This window comes from Sturnus vulgaris, chromosome 5 (assembly GCF_052056855.1).
Source record: "Sturnus vulgaris isolate bStuVul1 chromosome 5, bStuVul1.hap1, whole genome shotgun sequence".
Taxonomy (NCBI): Eukaryota; Metazoa; Chordata; class Aves; order Passeriformes; family Sturnidae; genus Sturnus; species Sturnus vulgaris.
Window position 1 is genome coordinate 28242364 of NC_142247.1, and position 22580 is coordinate 28264943.

Here is a 22580-nt window from a genome sequence, read left to right on the forward strand (position 1 = left end):
CATTGAAGTGTTTGAAATGGCACAAGCCTGGAACTCTTCTGGTGTATTCAAAACCAAATTCCTTGAGAGCCTATGATCTAGTGAATTTGGTTGTTTTGTTTTCCAAATAATTCTAATATCTTAGACCAAATGTAATATTAACATTTTCCAGTAACGACTGTGCTTGGATCTGCTACCAAGATTCTTTTTTATTTAGTTCAGATACTCCAATCTAGAGCAAACTGTCTTTGGTGACTTCACTTTAAATGCAAAGATCCAGAACTACTGTTTGTCTAGTTGCATAAACAAGTACTAAGCCTTATAAAAATATGATGTGCATTCCAAGATGCTTAGAGGTTAGATAATATAGAAATATGAGGGTTTATTGGTCTAATTAAACTCCTAGGAGAAAGGAAGAAGGGGCATATGAATTACTATTTCATAGTAACCTTAGATATGAAAGGCTGCTTCTAATATCAAAGTCTGCAATCTCAGAACAAATGGCCATCTGAAACTATTTCCAAGAACTACTTCTGGTTTTCTGTGTAACCCTACCATGGGTTGGATGATAATTGTTCCTTTCCAGCTTATTTTTTCCCTACTTAAAAAGCATGTTAAAGATGTGATTCCAGGTGTATGTACACTAATAGAGTATGAAGCACTGAATTCAGATACTCATAAAACTAATTTTCTTGTGGACTATGTGCTCTACATTGATTACTTCTGAATAGTAGTCCCCTTTATCTTAGTTAGGAGACTGAAAGACAGAATGGAGTTTTACATTAGATACTTCAAATACACAGTTTATCTTCATCACTTTCCATGGATATATCCATGGTTATATCTGTGAACAAACTACCTGTTGTATTCTTCTTGTATTTTTATTTCAAGGTCTAGTCTCCCATCTGGTAATTAAAAACAAGGTTCAGCAGAGCTGCAGAAGAGCCTGTGACTTCCACATACGATTTCTGTTTGATGTGCAATAAACTGCTTTTTTTTCTGAGGAAAGGCCCCTTTTTACCATCACAGGATTTAATGGCATAGATGACACAGAAACTTCGATGAGAATCAGAATCTTCCTGGCAGGGTCCACGAGTCTGGAGCTTAGGGATGCTCACTCGGTTTGAATCCAGAAATACACTTCCTATTTTGAGCATCAGCTGATAGCTGTAGGAAATTCTCAACAGAAAAAGTGCAAGTACCAAATTATGTTATTATGATGCTGCAAGTCAAAACATACTTGAGGAATACATCCACTTCTACTAAGCTTGCTAGTTGCACCACAATATGCAAGGCTTTAAGATAAAACAAGTCCCTTAGACTATAAAGCTCAAAAAAGTTTCAAGCTTCAAAAGGAAAGCTTATATTTCTCAGATCGGGTCAGTCATTCCAGTGACTTGCTGCTGCAAGCAGTATTCTGGAATGCCCTCTATTCCCTGTTAGTGATGTTATAACCAACATATATGTTTCAGTAATATTGTTCTACTGTCATGGATCTTCTCTGGAGTCTAGCTGAAATTAAAAAGTCAAGTCAAAAGACTTCCCATGTAACAATAGGAAATCATCAAGCACGGTGATGGATGTAGTTTGAAAAGCGGAGTAATGTGATGCACAGAATAGTCTGTTATCATTATGTAAAATAATAGATGTAAATTGCTTGCTTTGCATGAGTACGTTTTTAAAAAAGAACAGTCCCACTCCTATCTAGTATTTCTGAGACTAAAAAGTGCCCCATAAATGGTAATGTCTTTTTCTCTGCTCCAATGAAGCTAGGGGATACAGTGCTCATGATGTTCATAAGCTTCCTGAAACTTCACATTGCCTTGGTGGCATACTTCCATCTGGAAATACCAGCCATCAGTCTGTCAAAGTAGGTGGTGACAGACTGAAACGCTTGCAATATTTGCAGGCAGCTCCTGCTCATGAGGGAAGTCTCGCTGCTGCTGCTCAAACCCTGCCTTCCTTGCGTTGTCCCCTCTCTCTCTCGAACAGCCCTTTCCCAACAAGCCAGAACCGCTCCCTGCAGACAGTGCTGGTGCCCTACAGACCAGGCATGGCCGCTGAACAAGCTCCCGGCCGCCGAAGGCAGACCGGCACCCTGGGCAGCGGCTACTCTTCTATAGGAACAAGCTGCAATCAACCCCGCCATAGGGCGCGATTTTGTCAAACCCCGATGTCCTCTGCTGTTCCACTCAGCGCGGGCTGATGCTACCGAGACACGGTGCGCCCGCGCCGTTCAGACTGGGAACAGCCGCTCTCCCCGCACGGGTGGCTTTTCCCTGGCGACTGACCCGCCGCCGCCGACTTCTAGGCACCTCAGCGGACCTTCCCCTCAGCAGGCCCGCGGCCCCCGCAGGCTCCCCGCGCTGCCCCGGGAGGACGCGCGCTGCGCAGGCCCCGCGGCTGCATGCGGCGGCGGGCCCGGCGTGCGCATCGCCCCGGCAACCGGGGGCGGGCCCGGCGCCCACGGCGTGTAGGCGGCGGCGACCGCGCTGACGTCCGGGGGAAGCTGAGCAATAACAGCAGCGACGCGGGCCCAGCTGCGCCTGCGCGGGCTGCGGGGCTGCTCTATTTATGTGGGGGGGCGCCAAGATGGCGGGGGCGGCGAGGAGAACGTAGGGGTAGCTCCGACCGGGCGGCGGAGCGGGGAGGAGGGAGAGGGAGGAGCTGGGGCCGGTGGGAGGGAGCGCGGAGAGCGGTGTCACCGAACGTGTGAGGCGGGGGCCGGCGGGCGGGGGGGGGGACGGCGGCGGAGGAGGATGGCGGAGCCGCGCCGGGTGCCGTTCATTAGCCTGTCACCCGTGCGGCGCCGCGAGGGCGAGAGCCCGGCGCTGGAGCGAGAGCCGGCGGGCCGCGACCCGGAGCCGCCTCCGGCGGGCCGTGAGGCGCCACCGCCGGAGCCGCCGCCGCACGAGCCGCTCAGCGACAGCGCTGCCCGCCCGGAGCCGCCCCGCGACCCTGGCCGGCCCGAGCAGCCGCCGCAGCGGGAGCCCCCCCGGCCCGAGCCGCCGCCGCTGCCGCCACCGCCGCGCCAGAGCGGGCGGCAAGAGCCGCCGCCGCCGCGGGAGGCGCTCCCGCTCCGCCAGACGGTCCGCCTGGAGGTGGTGCTGAAGGACCCCACCGAGGAGGGCTGCGTGGAGTTCAGCTACCCGGAGCTGCTGCTGTGCGGGGACTCGCGGGTACGGGACCTCCCCCTCCCCTTCTTCCCTCCACTCCCGCCGGCACGGGCCCCGGCGCGCCTCCTCCTCCTCCTCTCGGCTGCCGGCGGCCCCGGCCTTGCCCATAGTGTTATCGGTTACCCCTTGCTGCTCGGGGGTGGTCCCGGTACGGCGACAGGGGCGGTGTCCTGCAGGGAAGTCCGGCAGCCTCGCCGTCGCTGCGGGCTCCTCCTGGTGCTGAGGCTGCGCCGGTGCCCCTGGGGGGAAGAGGAAGCTTCCTACTTGTCCCTGAGCTGGCCAAGGGCTCCTGGCCTTTGCTGCGGGCTGAGGCGGAGGAGCGCCACTGCCTTGTGTCCCGCTTACCCCGGCTCACCTCCCTGCCCGGAGAGGTGTTCCATCCTCCCTTCCTGGGAGCTCTTTACTGGCAGCTTGATGAAACTCTGACCACGCCGGTCTGTATTCCGGGTTGTCCCTAGGCTGTGTGCATGTAAATAAAGAAAGCCCGTCTCGGCTATAAGCCTCGAGAAGCAGTGAAGTGATCATAAGCAGACTTGGAGAGGAGTTTTTGTAGTCTTGGAGGGGACAGGGATAAGTGGGAGTTAATGTTGAACCGGTAACCACACCTGTAAGTGTTGAGAACTTAAGGAAAAAACCAAAGTGTTCTTCCTTTGCTTGTTCCTCCCAAGCAGAAAGTGTTTGATACTTAACTACTTTGTTTTTTAAGGACAAGCTCCTGCAGACAAGTTTAGGAAGCAAGCAGCATTAGCCAATCAACAGGGCCCCCTGTTCCAAATAGGAAAGAGAGACGCATGCCCTTAAGCTGGTTACACTTCAGCTGCTCATGCTTAGTTGAGGATACCAGAGAAGTTGTACTTGATTTAAATAGTTGTGGCTTCTCTTTAATCCAGTACACGGTTTTAGACAGAGCGTGTTTCTTACTGGGAAAGGCTGAGGGCAAATAAGTAACTACTACTGAGAAGGTTGTGGTAGATCTGGTGATAAAAGCAAGTGTCAAATACCAGCTGATACTGCCATGGGATTTTTACATCCAGCATCAACTTTTCTTGTGAACCAAAGTGTTTCTAGGTGATGACAGTGCTGTAACTATACTTAGCGGGCTGCTCACTTTTTCTGCTCTAGGAGGGATACACGCACTGGATTGTGTTCAAATGTGGAAGATAGAAAAATCAGTGACTGATTTTAATCCCTCAGATCTTGTCATGCAAGTTAAAAGGTTCCTTCTGTTCATCCTGTCCTACAGCTGTTGTGGGCAAACAGTGCCAGTTATGACTCCTCAGAATTAGTGTAGCATAATCATGCTGCTCTCTGAAGTGCAATCTTTCTGAGCAGTTCTGTGAAGGTGAAAATTGTGTTAGTGTTTAGAAGTGGTTCAGTACTTGAAGGCTGACTTTTCCCTTTGGCAGTTGGCAGTTCCATCACTACCTTTTATTCTGAAGGTTGCCAGTATCTTAATCACATACTTAGGGAAAGATGGGTCTTTCTGATGTAGTTCTGATGCAAATTTCATGTCTTCTGGGGTTGGGAGAGCATTGATTTAGGAGATTTTGGTACAGCTGGGATCAGAAACTGCTTTTAAGGTAGAGACAGTGATAGTAATGTTTTATAAGAAACTGTGTGTTTTCTAGCTCCTTAGAGTCCAAATTAAAGTGAATGTATCGTAATGGCCCTTCTGTTACTGGTTTGTGGAACAATCACCTTTTTTACTGTGTAAAACAGTGTCATAAATTAGGATCCTTTTAAAGTGATTCTGGACTTTTACTCATGTGTAAAACCTTGGCCTGTCAGTTTAATTCCTTACCTGTTATATGGTAGAACCTGGAAAAGCTACTCTAGTATTAGGGAAGATTTAAAATGTTGAGATTTGCTTTTTCAAAGTAGGTAGTAACTAGTTGGCAGTTAATGTTGTGGTTTTAAGTGGAGTTTTAGATTTCAAAATTTGTTGTTTTAGTAATGTTTCAATTAAAAATTAGCAGTTCAGATACTTTGTTTTTACTATGCAGATTTTTGTAGGGTGAAAGGTTGATTTGGTTTTCTGGAAGCTATTCTTGATTTCTCCCTTATAAGAAGTTGCTCAACTTTGTAATGTTTAATTTTAATGGGAAATGTTATAAAAAGTCAGGAGCTTGTCTTTCTATCTTGTAGTATTCTTGGAACTGTAGCAACCAAGAAAAGTTCCCCAAAGGAAGACAAGGACTGGTGCACAGGCATAAGTTTAAATATGGCTTTAATAGGCCATGATAATAATAGTTATATAATAATGAAGTGATAGAGAATCCCAAAACTGATCTGGCAGTGCAACTTCTGTCTTTCTTTTATTCCAAATTTAGGTTCCTATGCTGAATCAGAAGCTAGTGGAAATATTTCTTTTAGAAACTTGTGCTGTCCTTGTCCTTTTTTGTCTTAAAAGAGAACATCCTTTGATAGGGTTGTTTGTAGAGTTCATCTTTTGGGAGGAATTATGTAAAGTTTTGAATGTGAGTAATAAGTTCGTGTGATCGTAGGGTTTATTTGCCTCTTAAATGCTGCCAGAAGTGAAAGTGTGTTCCCATTTATTTTGGGGTAACTGAGACTTGGTGCATAAAACCAAAATCAAAGTGGATGAGCCAGAAGCTCCAGTTGGCTTCTGTCGAACAGGCTCTAAAGGTGCTGAAGTAGTCATGTGTTAATTTGAGAGCCATCCATCACTCAGAAACAGTCAAAACTAAAACTTGCTTGAATTTGAGTTTTCAGTAGTGCTTAACTAATCAAATTGATAGTCAGCTGCAGCTTTGAGTGTTTGATGGAGAGAGGCAAGTTAACACTTAAGTACTAAGTTTTACTTGGTCTTTAGGCTCAGCACTGTCTCGTTTCACAGTTAGAAAAAAGCCACATATGCTGAGCAGAAGATGAGGAATAGCTTTTCCCAGCTAAAAGTAGAGAAAATGGTGTTTCATGAATTGAGCAGTATTTTATATTTAATTATGCCTGCAGGAAATAAGTACGTGACTTTAATTTATGTTTCAGGAGTAACTATAGCTTATATTAATTTTTTCTCTAAATGCTTGGTCTGAAAAATATATTATAATTATGTGGTGTTTGCAGTTTTGCTTAGCTTACCTTCCTCATTACATTGGTCTTGATGCTAATGAGCTGGTTTGGTCACCATTAGCCAATATACTGGCTTTTCGTTCTATGGAGGAAAGATCTTGCTGTTCTGAACTTGGTGGTTTTTTATTCTTCATAAATCTTCATTTATTCATTGGTGAGTAGTCCATGTGCCATAAAATTAGTTGCCATCCATAAAGTTATGTAAAATGGAATTCCATTCTACCATATTTTAGCATCCTGGTACCTTCCCCCTTTCAGTAATTACTGTATTTATGTGAACTCCAGTGTGAAGGAGGGCAGCCCTGTTTTTCTGCCATCACTTTTTTAAAAAAACAAAAGCGCTATGTATACCCTGTTCATTGACTTTGTCTCGGTGAAAACCTCTTTTCTGAAAAACACCAAAAAAGTAAGGGGATATTCCCTCCTTATTTGTATAGCTGGAATATTAAATCCCTTGTGGCTAACATAGTTATGATTACTGAAATTAAGTCTTTCACTGTATTTTTTTTTTTTGTTTAGATGATAGACTTACATTAATTATGGTTATAATTTACTGAGCTTTTTAAGTCTTCTGGCTGCCTCCCTCCTGGTTAGCACGTCACATACATTTTGTCTGTTGTACCTAGAAGGATCATAACACCTGCTAGAGGGACCAGTGGAAGCAGAGGTGAAAAGAAGTTGTGATTAGAGAGTTCTTTCTAACTTCAAATGGCCATAATTCTCTTATGCTTACACTTTTAGTTGAGGTTCAGTGGAATGCTTGGGAAAATACAATCTGAGTATTTACCTTAATTCTTCTGGTTTTGTTCTCATCAGAAGAAAAGTAGCTGGATGATAATTCAATGATCAAAATAATTTTTAGCGATTAAGTATAAATTTTTACTACTTAGTCATCACAGTATTGTTTTGACTTTTAATAGATTTTGAGATGCATTCTGTGTTTCTTATGAAATTAATGTGTAACTTTTGCATTTTTCAGAAGAAATCAGTTCATTTAGAGGATCCATTTAATGATGAACAACGTGAGCGACATGAAGTAGAAATGCTTGCCAAGAAGTTTGAGGCAAAATACGTGAGTTACTGCACTTTGTTAAAAAGTACAAATATTTAATAGTGATAACAGATAATGTTGTGGGTTTCTTTTTCCTGAATAAGGTTGCTGATGTAGTGTCAAATGACTTCTGTACATTTCAGCGATGACTGTCTCCCTGTATTTCACTTAAGTACCTTGAAGCTGCCACAGGCTTATCAGACAAGTCTGCTAAATAGATTTGTCTATAGATGTTATAGCTTGTGAAGCTATTCTTGGAAAAGCTTCTGTATAAATACAACTTAGTAATAGGTGCAGGTCAATATTCATGCTCTACACTGTGCTGGAGGAAAGAATTTTTATGTAATGCTGTTGTGCACTATTGAACAGTTCTTCTCTTTGGGCTAAATACTGTTGAATCTTGATGAATTCCTGACTAGTTTGGAATGTTTCCATAGGAAGTTATTTGTTAAATAGTAAATCATTGCTCGATGAATGTCTTATAGCTGCCAGCTGCCTAAAGATACTCTACTGACTCCTGAAAGTGTAGTGTGAGTGATCTGAACAACACTAGCTAGCAGCATAAAGAGCCTTTCACTAGTAAATGAAGGCAGAAATCAGAAAATGTTGACAAAAACCACACCCAAACAGGTCTTTAAGAATTCATTTGGGTAGGGTTGGGTGATTAAGTCTGAGCTAGCAATCAGAGCTCATCATCATGCTGAGGCATGTTGATATTCTGGATTACTAATAGAACACCTCAATAATAAAGAAGGGAAACAAGAGCAGTCATTTGTATCTTTTGCTATTAATATACATATTAAAATCTCTTTTTTGTCTGACTTACTTGTTTGGGATTTTTTCCTGGCAAAGGCAGATTTTTCTAAATGCCCAGTCTATACATTCTGTAGAAGTAATTATTATTTCAAGGCATGTTAGGTGTGATACATAATGAAACCAACTCTTAAACTGAAAAGAATAATTCTCATCTTTTGGAGAGATTGAGAGAATCCAATATGAATTGTGAAGGCGGTTCCAAAATGCTGTTTGCTTTTATAATTTTTTTATCATTTAAATGAGAAATAATTTTTTGAATGTGAGAAAAAAATGTTTCAATCATATTTTTATAGAAAACTCATTTCCACTATTAAAGTTAAGGATTTTATAATGTCTGAGACAAGTTGCTTAACTACAGTTGATGAAAGTCAATGTAAGTATGTAAAGCAATATATGTAGGAGGGAGTGGTGGTGGAAGCAATCTAATTTTATATATGTTTATGCATCCATCAAAGCTGAACATATACATTTATGGACAAAACATGTTATTAGACTTGAGAAAACCAGAGTTCAATGTTCAGTAGTCAAAGAAAGGGGCAAATCGATGCCTTTAATCATTAGAAAGCAGTAGGTAACAAAAAATTAAAATTTTCAGCAGTTTAAATTTGTGGTGCACTTGCATCTTCATTACTACTTGCATTTCTGATTCCTTCCCTTTCATTCTGACTTGCCTTTTTTCTCCTTCAACCCCATGAAAGGGAATGTCTTCTATATAAAGAATCACTTACTAGGTTAGAGCCACTAAGCATGAAGGATGATGAGGGATTAAGATTCCTTGTGTTAGAAACTCCCTGTCCTTTCTCTTCCAATATGAGAGCCATCAGTCTCTGCTTGCCATCCACGCTGAGGGGAATCGCATCTCTGTACTGTGACCCAGTACAATTGCTCATGTTCTGACAGCATCCAGCCATCTTCTGCCTCTTGTGGTGAGACATTCACTGCATAACTTCAACTGGAACAAGGATCCCATGTAGTAAATACCCATTCTCCTCAAGTGAGTGACCAGCTGCAGGACACTCTTCTTAGCTGGAGTTACACTGTAACACTCCTTAACAGTGCTTTACTGTAAATGTAATCAGTGGTTGTGTGAGAAAAAAATACAAGGGTTTTTTTTTCATGTTTGCAGGAAGTCCTCCTTTAATTAGGTATTACTTATCTAAGATACCTGTTTAGAATTGAGTCAAACATTGTTTTCAATCATAACATGTGGCAGTACTTCTGGAAAATTTGATACATGAAGAACATTCTGCCTTGAAGCTTTTTACTTCTTTTCAGATAAATTCCTGTACTCATAACCAAAGCAGTACACTCTTTGATATATTTTGCAGATAATAAAAGCCTATGAATAAGTGCATTTTTGTAAAACAAAATGCATAACGTACCATTTGTTTACTTGATTATTCAGAACTCTTCTATAATTGCTGCACATACTAAACATCAGCGTAAAAAAATTGCTCTGAAAGGTTCCCATTTTCCTTGTTTTGATTGCTTTTATTCTGTAGATAAAATCAAACACTGTTGTGAACACATGATACTGAACCTTGGACAATATTGTACATATGTAAGAATTTCTCATGGATGGAAACGAAGGTCCATTTAATGGATGGTAGCATAGTCTCTGGCTCCAGTGGAATCTCATACTTGAAAGTATAATAGAGCGAGTATTTACTGGTATTACTTCACTGTGCTTGTCTGGCAGTCTGTGTTGTGTCTTAATTTCTATCAGAGCCAAGGGTTATGTATTTAATCTTTTTATAGACAGAAATCTACCAGATCACTACTGAATTTCTGTGTTTCACAGCACTGGAGTGTCATGATGACTGTCATATAAAAACACACTGTTTAAACCTGATGAGTTCCCGTAGTGCTCCATAGTTTCTGTATTTTAAGAAACAGAGAAATACTTCCAATTCTTCTGAACATTGCATGTAATTTTGATGTTATCTAAATCCAGTCCTTTTGTTCTCCAGCTGTAGTGTCTTAACATTGTTATTGTATGGAAGTGGTTTTTTACCTTTAAACATCCTTGTTGGCTTACTGTTCTCTCTTTTGTTCTAATTTCTTTTTTTAAATGAAAGGATACTAATGGTATGATCCCCTGGTTTGTCAGTGTTATAATGATGACTTCTGATTTGGTTCTCTGTTCCTTTTTTTTTTTTTTAATAAGTCCCCATTCATTTTTTTGTCCATTCTTGATTAAGCGAAAATCTGAACCAGTTATTACACTGGTGTAATAACTCCAGTGGTTCCTTAGCAGCATAACAAATTTGGATCATGCTCTATTTTTTTTTTTATTAGGTTGTACTTATGTGGATTACCTTGCTTTATTGATACTGAATTCAACTTCCTATTTATCATACTAAATTCAGAGCAACTGTGAGGTCTTTCAGTGATTCTTCAGTTGTTTTCTTTTTCCTTTACTTTCCTCAGTAAATTGTCATCTTAGACCTTTGTCCTTCCCCAACTCTTTACCTGCTCTGTTGCTTCTAAAAGTGAATGAATGCATGTTCTATAATAATTTTGTTGATCACTCTTTGCCAAAATGAGATACCTATTCTTACCTTTTCTTTCCTAGATGTAGATCAGACATCAATTAAGTGGACGTTCCTTATCCCATGACAGTTTCTTGTCTTTAAAGCTTTTTGGACCATTTTGAAAGCATTTGAAATACTCTTTTCTACCAACATTTCTTCCTGCTCTGTATATTCTTGTGCCTGCTGGTTGAGTTGTTTATAGATTTTATTAAATTATCACCATAAAGACCAGGCTTACTGGTTTATAGATTCTGCTCTTCAAGATTCTTCAGGTATTGGCATTGTATTTCCCACCTACCTTCTAGTTGTGTTGGGCAAAGGTTGTTTAAATGCAAGGTTGCATGACACAGTTAATGTCTTGAAGTCATCTTTGGCTTTTTTGAATATTTGTATAGGTGGTATTTGCAGCTTCAGGGGCTGGACACCTTGATTTGCTCGGGTATTGTGACTACTTATGTTCTGGGACAAAAAGGTTGGAGGAAAACTGCAGTGATAAAATTTCCCTGAAGTGCATGGTGAACAGTGACACAGATATCCCTTCATTCTTCTTCTGCAGTCTTGCATCCCTTAACAGCTTGATCATATGACATCTCAACACAGTTCCTTAAACATAACTGGTTAGAGCCAGACTTGAAGGAGAATCTCTTAATTATACACATAGTGGTTCAGATATTTTTGTATGTCTGAACACAGATGTTATTTTAAGGCTGCTTTTATTTATTCAGCTATTATAAGACTTTTTTTTTTTTTCTTACTAACTTTGGTCCATATCTGATTTTCTGACTATCAGGCAGTCAGAATGTATTGGAAATTTTAAAAATTTTTCCTTATATTATACTGAAGTAATAGAATCATAAGATAACCATTGCTGTGAAAAGATTTTAGACTCGCAAACAAGGATGTTGATGTTCACTAGCAAGATATATGTAGTACAGAGATATTTTGCATTAGTGAGATCAGTACAGGTGAAGTATGGTTTATGAAGCATTCTTAGCCTGCTGGCACCTAAGTCAGAATCATGAATTATATCAGCTTTTGCACTGGAGTTTAATCAGTATTCTTAAGTGCTGCCTTTTTCTAACTTACTTTTTCTTCTCTCATCCTTCTCATGCAAACTTTTTTTTAACAAGTGCCACATGTTTTGGAAATGTGCAGTCTTGGAGAAGAGCGATTGTAGGAGATGATAGGACTGATAGGAATACTTAGCTTGGAAATGTCAATTAAAAGCAGAACTCACTTTTGAGGTTTTTCTCCTGGGACTTATTGCATTGTTTATTTAAGTATATGTGAGAGATTCCTGTTTGCTTGCAAGAGTGCATGCTTCACTTTGTTACAAACTTGAATGTTCTCAAAATGTTGTTAAAGTGGAGGTGTTGAGATGCTTACAGGTCTCATAAAAGAGCAAGGGTGAAACCACCTTTGAACAGTGTCTGCATTCTCGTAGTAACAAGTGGACTGTGATATTTGGATGTCACAGCTAGAAAGACTGACCTGCCCTAAGAATGCTCAGAGCTGTAGGGTGTAGGCAGAGAAATTTCAGGAGTGAGCCTTGAGTTCATGGAAGTTACCATTTTAATGAGGGTAGTGCTTTTTTGATAATTTTATCTTTTAAGACTTTTATTGATGATTTTGACAATATATGTGAGCTAGAAAACTAGACCTTAGATTCTAAGAAGATTTTTGTATAACTTTAAGTTTAGATTTCCTGAATATTTGAGCTGGCTGTGAGTCTTTATTTGACATAATGAAATTTCCACATGGAAAGAATACTTGCAGATTAAAATTATTTTAATGTCTCCTGAAGGTAAGTGAGCCCATCTGTAGTTTGTGATGCAGCTTCTGGCTTTCATACTCAAGTAACATTTTATGTTTTAAAACTCAGCTTCTTATGTGCTGTAGAGAATTAATCCATCTTGTGTAGGGAAACACTTCAATGAACTCTAGGCTATCATTATTTTCCCTTGGAATGACTCTGTAACATACTGAAAAACTTATCACTTTCTAAATTGTCCCAGCCCATCTATCATTAGCAGTTCAATCACTTATACTTTAAAACTATAGGATGGGGAAACATCTCTAAATAGGAAATGTGAGGAAGATCTTGGTCTTGCAGAAAAGGGTAGCTAGTGACTGCCTTTCGGGGATGATTCTGGTGAGGCATGTTTGCCAGAAGGCATCTGTGTGGGGAAGTTTTCATTAGTTACCTAGACTATCTTCAAGAAAGCAAAACTGCTAATTCCTTGAATGGCTGTTCCTCCAAAGCCTTGTGCTTTGTAGGCTTTAGTACGTTCCTTCCATATTTCCTAAATGATGCAACACTTGCTTTGTCTTCAGGGTGGAAAGCCCCACAAACATCGGAAAGATCGCCTGCAGGATCTAATCGATATAGGCTATGGCTATGACGAGACGGACCCTTTCATTGATAATTCTGAAGCGGTAAGTAAACCTCATCACATCATTTCATCAAGAAATCAAGAGAACAGTGCTTTGTGTTTTCAACATAGAAGACAGGTAAGGGAAGGTGCTTTGTACCTGTCTATAACTCATGTGAATGCAAAGGGCATACTGGTTTGGATACCCATGAATTACTGTATTTGTAAGATATTATGCAGTAAAGAGTTAAGAAAGCTGTTCCTACATCAAATAATTTTTCAACTTTAGAAATGAAAATATTTTTGTGTGCTTCATTTACTGTAGACTGAAATGACAGTAGCTCCGTTTAGTTTCTTGTACTAACTCTCTTGATTATTAGTTGGTTACTGGCATTAGATTTCCTGCATTAGGTCAGGAAGCTATTCTCCTCTTAAAAACCAGTAAAAATAGGATGGTTGTTCTAAACATTGAATATATCTGAAAAATTTAAGACAAAACGAGTTAAACAATAGGATATTACTGCTTACTTTAAATATTTTTCAGAAATTAAAACGCATCTTGAGGTAGAAGAAAAAAGTATTAGTTTGGTGCAGGCAGTGTCAGGGATATCAGAAGGTTTATAAGAGGGCATTTGAAGGTATCTTAGAGGTGATATATGAAATTACCAAAATGAGAAAAAAGCTTGGAAAAAAGAGTGGATGATCTAAAAGCTCAGAAACTTACTTCTTACTGACATTTAATAAGGAAGAATTATAAGTGTACAGTTTAGTCAAGTTAAAAAAACAAAAACAAAAATAAGAGCCGTCACTTGCAGGCCTTCAGTTTCCTCCAGTGCTGAGTGACAGTGGACAATGCAGCAGTGATCTGCTGTGAGGAGGAGGGGGCTACAATTCTCAGTGGGAGAGGAAAGATTATGACAAGGAGTTGCAAGAAAAGAGTAAGAAAAGCACAGAAGTTAATTTCTTAGCATACATTATGTCAAGCCTTCATTTAAATTCTAAAACTTTTCAATAAAGAGCTGTAAACTGAGCTGTGAAGTTTCTAGCGGGTATATGTTGCAACGAGTGATCCTTTGACCTGTGTGAGGTGCACAGAAAGTGTCTGCAGAGCAGATACCTTTTTCGGCAGAAGTTGAGCACTTAACCACAGTGCATAGCAGGCTGAGCTTATCTGTGTGCTTTGGTTTTTTTTGAAGTAGGTCTGAAGTTGTGTGAAGAGAGTTTGTTGTAAGGTGCTTATTGTAACTTATATTAGTTTGTCATTTTTCTTTGTCTAGAACTTGAACCTGCCGATATTAAACTGTTCTATCATTGTCCCACAACTTCTGGTTGTGCTGCTGGAACAATATTGGGGTCTGAGCCTTCATATGTCTTTTCCAAAGATCAGATTCTGGTCTCCAGCTTGGTGGGAACAGATGTGCTTCATTTCTGCTGAGAAACCACTTAAGCCTATAGGTTTATCTGGTTTCCCACTGTTAAGTTCATCTTTGCTTTTAAAATTTTATGATACCTAACCCAAGTTCTATTTTTCTTGGATTTGCTGTGACCTGTCACAGATCTGATAGGAGGTTTGGAGCACTGGCAGTACTCATAGCACAGGTCTCTGTCAAAGTAAGAGTCTGGTATATTAATACTTAGCATACTACGCCTCCTTCCAGTACTGGTGGTGCTACCAGCAGCACATCCAGTAGATTTGCAGAAGCATTTACTTATGTCTCTTGCCAGAGTCCCTCAAAATGTACAAAAGGCAGTTGTTAGAGGACCAGATGGTTGCATCATGTGCTAGCTGTGGAAGCTATTGGGGAGAAATGGTATATTCTCAAAGATTCTCCTCAACAAATCACTATGCCTTGTGTCTACATTATAAATATGAGTTAGTGAGAGACCATCTTTGTTTTGCTTTTATCCCCATTTTTATATAGAAAAGAAGATAGTGTGCCAGCTGCAGTCCATGTTGCTGCTGCAGAGCTTAAGGGTCCTGTAATGTAGGAGTTGAAGTTCAACAAAACCTCTTCATTCCATCATTCTGTCTTGGATACAAGAGAAGTGTTCAGAGAGAAAATCTACATGGCTGGCTTGCTCCTCTTGTGTGGCCAGCTATGAAGTTGCTGTGTACTCTGAGATGTGTCAGAACCAGGTCCTGGACTTACTTCTTAGAAGACACACTTTCTTACACACAAAAAACTATAATATCCCAGGCATAAACACTTGAAAAGTGAATATGAGTGCCTCTTCAATTGCTCCAGGATTAGCTTGTCTCTATCCCAGAAAAAAAAAAATGAAAGCTTCCTCAGAATTTTAGTCCTTTTTCTTGTCACAGTTGTGAAAGAAATACTGAGCTTTTTGGCACTGAAACAGATTTATTCCATAGCTTTAGAGATACTTTCCTTTTAAAAACAGATTTTGAGGTAAATGCATTTGCAGGCAAGCAGGAAATCTATGTGAGCAGCTATTCTTGGTCTGAGCATTTTGACTGTAGTCAGTGGATTGTGATAATTCCAGTTAAAAAAGTAAATCAAAACCAGCTTACTGTTGTTTCTAACTGCTCTATAGGGTTAGCCTGATGGCAAGTCCCAATCTTTGCTTATCTTAATGGACCTATACAAAACGTCCATAACCTACAAAGAAAGCTGCCCCTCCTTAGTGTTTCCACTGCTTTGATGTTGAAAATAGGTTTTGCTGTAGTGTAAGGTGCCCAGAACTACATTCTTTGTGGAGTGGAATGCCTGTAGACTTTTTCTCCCACTCTGTTTTTCCTGCACACACAGCATGTCCAGCCAGATCAGTTTGATTACTTGTTCTTGTGACGACCTCTGATTATTTGGTTGTTTGAATATCTTCCTGGCAATGTAAGCTTTATATAGGTAGAAACTGCAAGGGAACACAGTGCTCTCTGAGCTTTCAGCTATGCAATACAGAAGAGGGAATTTGAAGTAGTACATGGTGTTAGTGAAAACATTTGCTGTGTTCTTACTTGAAGGTAACAAGGCCTAGATTTCCAAACCAAAGACTTTCCCCATTCCAAGCAGATGAATGTAAAAAAAGAACTGTCGACTTACTAGTCTGTAAGCAGTGTCTTTTGAAGCAGTGATACCAGGTAGCCATAGTGGCAGGAATTGAAGCTAAATGTGAATGCCAAGAGCAGTGGGAAGCAGGCACTTCGGTTCTTGAGACACCCAGGCCCCTGTGTAAATATTTGACCTAGTCTGTTATATTTATAGTTCCATAGTAGCCTTCTAAACACTGATGTAAAAAGTCCTATGCTGGTCACTAGAGAAAACCAGCCTATCAATGGTTTCTCATACATAGAAAGTTTCTACAAAACAGGTACTTCAGCTAAAAGGAACAACTTACTTTTCTTTAGCTACATCTTGCTTCAAGAGCTCAGATCATCTTTAAAAAAAACCTTTCAAAGATTTTGTGTTGGTTTTAGTAATTCTGGACACATTATTAAAGCATTGCTCTTTTTTTCTATCTGTGTTCCCTAGAATACTTTCCGTAATTTAAGGGCTTGGTCTCTGCTAAAGTTCTGTGTCATGATAAACAGTTTTCACGTGTTTCCAGGATAAATTTGTCTTCATCTTGTAATTTCCAGACTTAGTATGATGTATTTAATATTCTCTTCTCTCCTACCCTGGCTTGCCCCTAAAACCTGAAGCTGATGGGTTACCAGTAAGGTTATCTTGGACAAGACTTGGGTATCTGAGAAACTCTTTCCCAGCAAGAATAGTGTCTCTTCAGGGAATGGCAGCCCTGTGTTAATGGAAATTTTTTGCCATTTCTGTGAGGTTCAGAGCCAGATGTAGTTTTAGGCCAACTTAATACTGTTCTCTCATTCTTCCTACTCTATAAAGTGTTTGTTTCATGCTAACTATGGAATGGGGTGTTGTTGCTTTAAAAAGATTGCTGTCTCTTAAAAAAACCTAACAAAACAATTGAGCTATCAACCTGCAAATGTTAGAGGAATTTACAGAAAAGCACTGCATAAGATCCATTATTAAACATACTTTCAGGGTGTATTGAGAGAAATTGAACACCGTCATTTTTTATCTGGAAAAGGCTGCCTTTGTAGACCTGTCGCAAACTTCATCCATACTGAATATGTGAGGGTGCATTAAAGCTTCTGTTTTTAAGAGGTTCACTTGCCAACTGTTTGATTGGCTCTGGATTGGTGTGTTTATATTAGTACTGTCTTCCCTGTTCATTGTGGCTTTGCCCAGGCTTGGAAGTTGTGTTTGGGGAATAGTGCTCGCTTAGCTGAGTGCACACTCCTGCATGTCTTCAGGGGACGCCTGCCAGCTGGCCCCTGACATGTTCTGTGCATTTGAGTGAGTACAAGGGCAAGCTTCAATTCAGATATTCTTTGCTTTTTATCCTCCTCACCCCAAAATACATCAAGGTATAAAGTGGAGTATCAAACAAACAGATACAGATGCAAGAACTAAAATGGCTAGAGGAGCAAAGGCAGTTGAATTTGCAGAACACATCTGATGTTTGTTAAAGCAATAGTAATGTTTTTGTGCTCCTTTTGCAAAAAGGTATACCCTACTTCAGGAAAGAATAAGAATAAACTGAAAACTCAGCATCTGCATAGGTTCTTGAAAACATGTGAGGCTTGTATCTGGCCTATATAATACCACTCTTTAAATATGAAGGAGAAAGAAATAATAATGGGTGTAGCAACATCCTGCTAGATGTAATTTTTTGAAGAGTACAAAATCACTTTTTAAAGTAATCTGAGCTGCTAGAGGGGTAGATCATGGCCTAGGATCAGCTATTCTTTGAGTAGATGAATTTGTTCAAGCAATACAATGAACTTCAGTGTTTCCCAAAAAATACACAAACAATATGATTACTAATGTAGTACAAAGGGAGGTTTATAACCTGCCAGAAAAATAGATCTTTGATAAGAGCATTTGTCTTAAGTATCATATATGAAAAGTCTGCTCTTCATGTTAAATGAGGGGAAAAAGAAAAGTATAACTTTTTTTCTACAGAATCTTCTAGTAGTTCTGTAACATTAAACCTGGAGAGATTAAGTAATACATTACATAATTATTTAACACTGAACTAGATTTTCATTGTGGGTCAGGTCAGAGCTCAAGCTCTGAAAGAATTGAGTTGTACAGATAAAAGTGGTCACATGATTGGTCATACATTTCATAACTTTGGCTGAAATGTTTTCTAGGTGAGAAGAATGTAATCTCTTTGCAGTGAAGGTCACTTAAGCTAATAGCCTAACGGTGGTGGCTTGTGGAAAGGTATAAAAGGTGTTGGTCAAGATGGGAACAAAACAGGAGAATAGATGTGTATTGGTATTTCTCTCAAGGTGCTGTGGTAGGCTGACAGATTATGATATCCTGACTACTACTAGGATTCTCCTTTGGGACTACCCTGGGCCAAATATTACATCTTTTATAATCTCTTATGCTTTTATCTGTTGTGCTCTGCTGCTGTCCTTTTTCCCAGGATTAAAAGTAAAACAAACCAACCCACCAGTTTGTGTGCGCTTTTTGGAAGAGAAACCTTCTTTATCACAGCAAAGCTCTTTGTGCTTGCTTTTTGATGTCTCCTTGGATTACCAAAGCAATGCATTGTTTCCTCTTAACCTTGCTACATGAAAAATAAACTAAGCAAGGTACAAAAATTATCCCTGCTTATCGTTTAGCTAATTATTATCTGTTTCACAAAAAATAACAAGCTACGTTTGTTAAAACATTTGGACATGTTTACACCAAATCTCATTTCCAAGACGTGGTACAGAAGTGTTTAAAAACTTTTTCACATGTGTACTTTTGGAGGTTGTCTGGAAGGGAGGTGAATAAGGAGAAGGATCACAGTAGAATATCAGAGGATTGTGGTTAAAATACCTAGACACAAGAGTAGACTATATAAGATATTGCTGTGGGTCTGGATTTCAGAACTAAATTGGTATAATCCATAAAAATTCCTTGTTCTTGTTATAGTGAGTTGAAACTAGTTAACTTATTTTTTTAAAAAACAAAATTATCTTTCATACCAGAATATTTAATTAGATTAATAGCACTAAAAGCGTAGTAATGTAGCTCAAGGACAGTAGATTAAAATAATGTAAATGTGAACCTGGCTTTAGATGGCCAGACAGTATATCAGTCTTATGTTGCTATCTGCAGAATGTTTCCATAATCAGTTGTAGGACAAATCTGTGTTCACAGGAGTCAGTCAAGTCCTGTTTCTTTATAGGTCAGATTTTTTGATTCTTGGCCTTGAAATATGTAAGGAAGAACAGAACACTATAAAGGGCTTTAAACTTGTTCCTAAAATAAATTCTGTGATTTCATACACAAAAAAAGGTAGTTTAAAGCAAAAGTCTTGAAAACAATTCATAAGAAGATTTAGAATTTGCAAGAGACATGTTCCCTTTAACTGGAAGTTCTGGAAGCACTTCAAAATGAAGCCTAGTCTCTGTTGCTAATACCTTTAACAAACATACTCATTTTCTGTTCAGTTAGGGCACTAGAAAATAGTAAGCTTAACTCAAAGGGAGGGGTCTACTAGCTACACTGTGGTCTGCAGGCCCCTATTTCTGAAATACAACATTGAGTTAAAAGCTATACCTTGTTCAGTATGCACTGGGTAAAAATAGATTTTGATAAAGAAAAGCAGTCTTATTCAAGGGTTAAGAGGAACTGAATGTTAGAAATATCTTTGAAAGTCTGACTAAATTCATAGTCCTCAACAGAAGCAGTTGAAACCTCAACTGCTTAGTTATTCATCTGCATCTTGCTGATCTTACTTGCCTGTTGACTATTTGGAATACATTCTCTGCATATTGAATGTATTCTGCCTTTCTTGTTGCCTTATTCCAGTGGATCTGTGCCACACAGTGTGTTGATTATTCAGATAATTTGCTGTGATTCATGATTCCTCATTTGTGGGCTGTCTTTAATCCTTACTTGTGTGTTACTCAGGTCTTCCTGTACTGCTCTGCATCTGTCTTTACTGTGTTGGCTTTTGCTTCTTATGATAATGGTCCCAGCTTTGACTGTGCTTTTTCCTTCTACCTTGGCAACTACTGTGTTCTTCAGTTTTGATCCTTTACTGTCCCAGCCTTGCCAATTCAGTTCACACCTTCTCAGCTCAAATGGGAGGTGTCTGCTCTGTCTATTTAAGCACTGTGGATAATAATTTCTTTTCTCTACTTTCATTTTCCTTGCACCTAATGAAGCTGGTTCTGAGAGCTGTGCAAAAAGCATGAGTCTTCCCTGAAATTCTTACACAACCTCCACTCTCAAGTTTACTTTGCATGGTCCTCCTGGTCTTTCAAGATGAATCAACTATTAAACCACTTCACTTTCATTTTGTTCAGTTAATAGATTCTCTCACTTTGTTGTGCTAGCTTTTCATATCATCTTAGGATACTTTATAAATTCTGTCATCACTTTTCCTTTCCCATTTTGTCTTTCTGTACTGCTTGTAAAGTTCTCTGTTCCAGGAAGATAAAAGGTGATGAATCAGGGAAGTTTCTAACTACTAATTCAGATTAAATCCCCAGGTAGGCCTCCAGTTCAGGCTCTTTTTCCAGCTTCCTTGTTGAAGTACACATTTATCGTTTTACTTTTCTGGATAACTCTTCTTCCTATCTATAAGTCTTTGGTAGCCTAGACTTTTCAGTTCTTAAGCCATTTTATCTTCAGTATATTTTACATGGCATGGAGGTTGTTGGTTCCATTCAGTAAAATAATTTATATTGTCATCCCCTATACTGATTATTGACCACTTTTTCTGTTGTCTTCTTTGGACTTCAATATTTTTGAGATTCAGCTTTATAATTCTAACTTGGAAATGTATTCATAAATACTAAGTACTTTTCAAAATAAACTAGTGATAGAGTTTGGAACATTTTGTGGTTTTAAAATTGTTTGAACGGAGTGAGAATGTTTGCCTTCAAATGAAAAAAGTCCTTGCATTGTGATATTTATTTAAGAGGCCATGTTGTATTAAACATCTAAAATTGGAAGTAAGGTAACAGATTCTGTGGTTAGGTTTGTCATGTCTGGGACAGCATTTTTAACAAAAGAAAATTTCAGAGAACTTTTTAAAAGAAGTAGGGTTTTGAGCAGGCCACTGTGGTGAGTTAACTTCAGAAAGCAGTACTTGTAATGCTGTAATCCTGCCTTTTGGTGGAAAAATAAAAGGAGGCATTATTTTGAAAGTGGAAAGGATACTCTGATATTAATGTTTTCTCCCTCAGCCAGTAAATTTTCTATTCTAGCAAGCTGTGCTGTGAATTGGTATATATGTTTTTATGTATAGGGACTGGTGAATGAACTACATGTTTAGTTTATTAAGAAATACTGATGAGTTCATCTTTCTTTTCCTGCCCAGTATGATGAATTGGTTCCTGCATCCCTGACAACCAAATATGGAGGGTTTTATATCAACACTGGTACATTGCAGTTTCGCCAGGCATCTGAATCAGAGGATGAAGACTTTGCAGAAGATAAAAAACATAGGCCACCTAAAGTGAGTGATTTTAATTAAGGCTGTTATACAGAAACAGAAGCTAGGTGAACATTGGAAATATTTGGTACATGTAGAATGGCTCAGATAAAGAGTCCAAAACTAGAATGATGCATGGTACTGTTGTATTGCATTTTCTGTTTTGTGGCTCTTGTACTAGCATTCAGTAACTAACTCGGGATGGCCACACGCTGTCCAGTCTTGTAAGACTAAGCATCTTTTTAGGCAGCCTAACAAGCTGTGTCCACCTGCCTTGAACTGACAGGTGATTCTGTAATTTTGTAAGAATTTTAATTATGCAAGATGAGACCTTAAATTCATCAGTATTGCTCTTAATGATCTTGCACAAAGTTTGCATTATGTAAATTGTTCCTAATATTGAGAATAGCACTTTAACCAAAATACCTGTTAAAATAAACTCAGTTGATAAGAATAGTGATATTAAAATGACAATCTTTCCAAACAGCATGCTGTTCTATAAACTTTGACAAGTTACAGTCAATGTGAACATAATTGCAATATGACCTTCACAAGTTCCATGCCATTTCTGAGAACTTAGTTCTTCCTGGAGTCCTTTCCTGCTCTATAACTCTTAAGGTTCTTGTATTGACTGTCACTAGGATGCAGTTAACTTTTTCTAGCAGCCTGTATAATGCTATAGTTTTGATTTGTGACCAAAAAGGTGTTGATAGCTACACAAAGAATTTTGCCTGTTGCTGGCTACTGCTTGCACTGCCTGAAGGCTTTCTTTTCACCTGCCCTGCACCCTCAGATAATCTAAGGATCAGCAAGGGAGGGGAGGCAAGTGGTCTGTATTGACCAGCAGAGATGTTCTATATGTGCAACTTTATAGTCAGCAATGAAACTGTGGTAGCAGAAGAAGGTGAGGGAATTCCATCTTCCAAGGTAGCCATTGGCCATACTGGCTGGGCAGCAGTCTGCATGTACCTTGGAGTATGTCTCTTACTGAAAACTCTAAATTTCATAACTGTTTAAAAATAATTGGTAATTCACACTTGTCAGTAATTGCAATTGCTACTAGGAATCCATCGTACCATTT

General features: G+C 39.4%; 1 protein-coding gene across 1 annotated transcript in view; it reads left to right on the forward strand.

Moving 5' to 3' along the window:
* Positions 1 to 2723: 2723 nt before the first annotated feature.
* The window catches only part of UBN2 (ubinuclein 2), a 51424-nt gene continuing 31567 nt past the window's right edge, over positions 2724 to 22580 (forward strand). The window contains exons 1-4 of the mRNA XM_088165216.1: positions 2724 to 3158; positions 7225 to 7317; positions 12981 to 13082; positions 21386 to 21523. Coding sequence (XP_088021342.1) covers positions 2739 to 3158; positions 7225 to 7317; positions 12981 to 13082; positions 21386 to 21523 — 753 coding nt within the window. The 5' untranslated portion in view covers positions 2724 to 2738. The remainder of the gene's footprint in view (positions 3159 to 7224; positions 7318 to 12980; positions 13083 to 21385; positions 21524 to 22580) is intronic.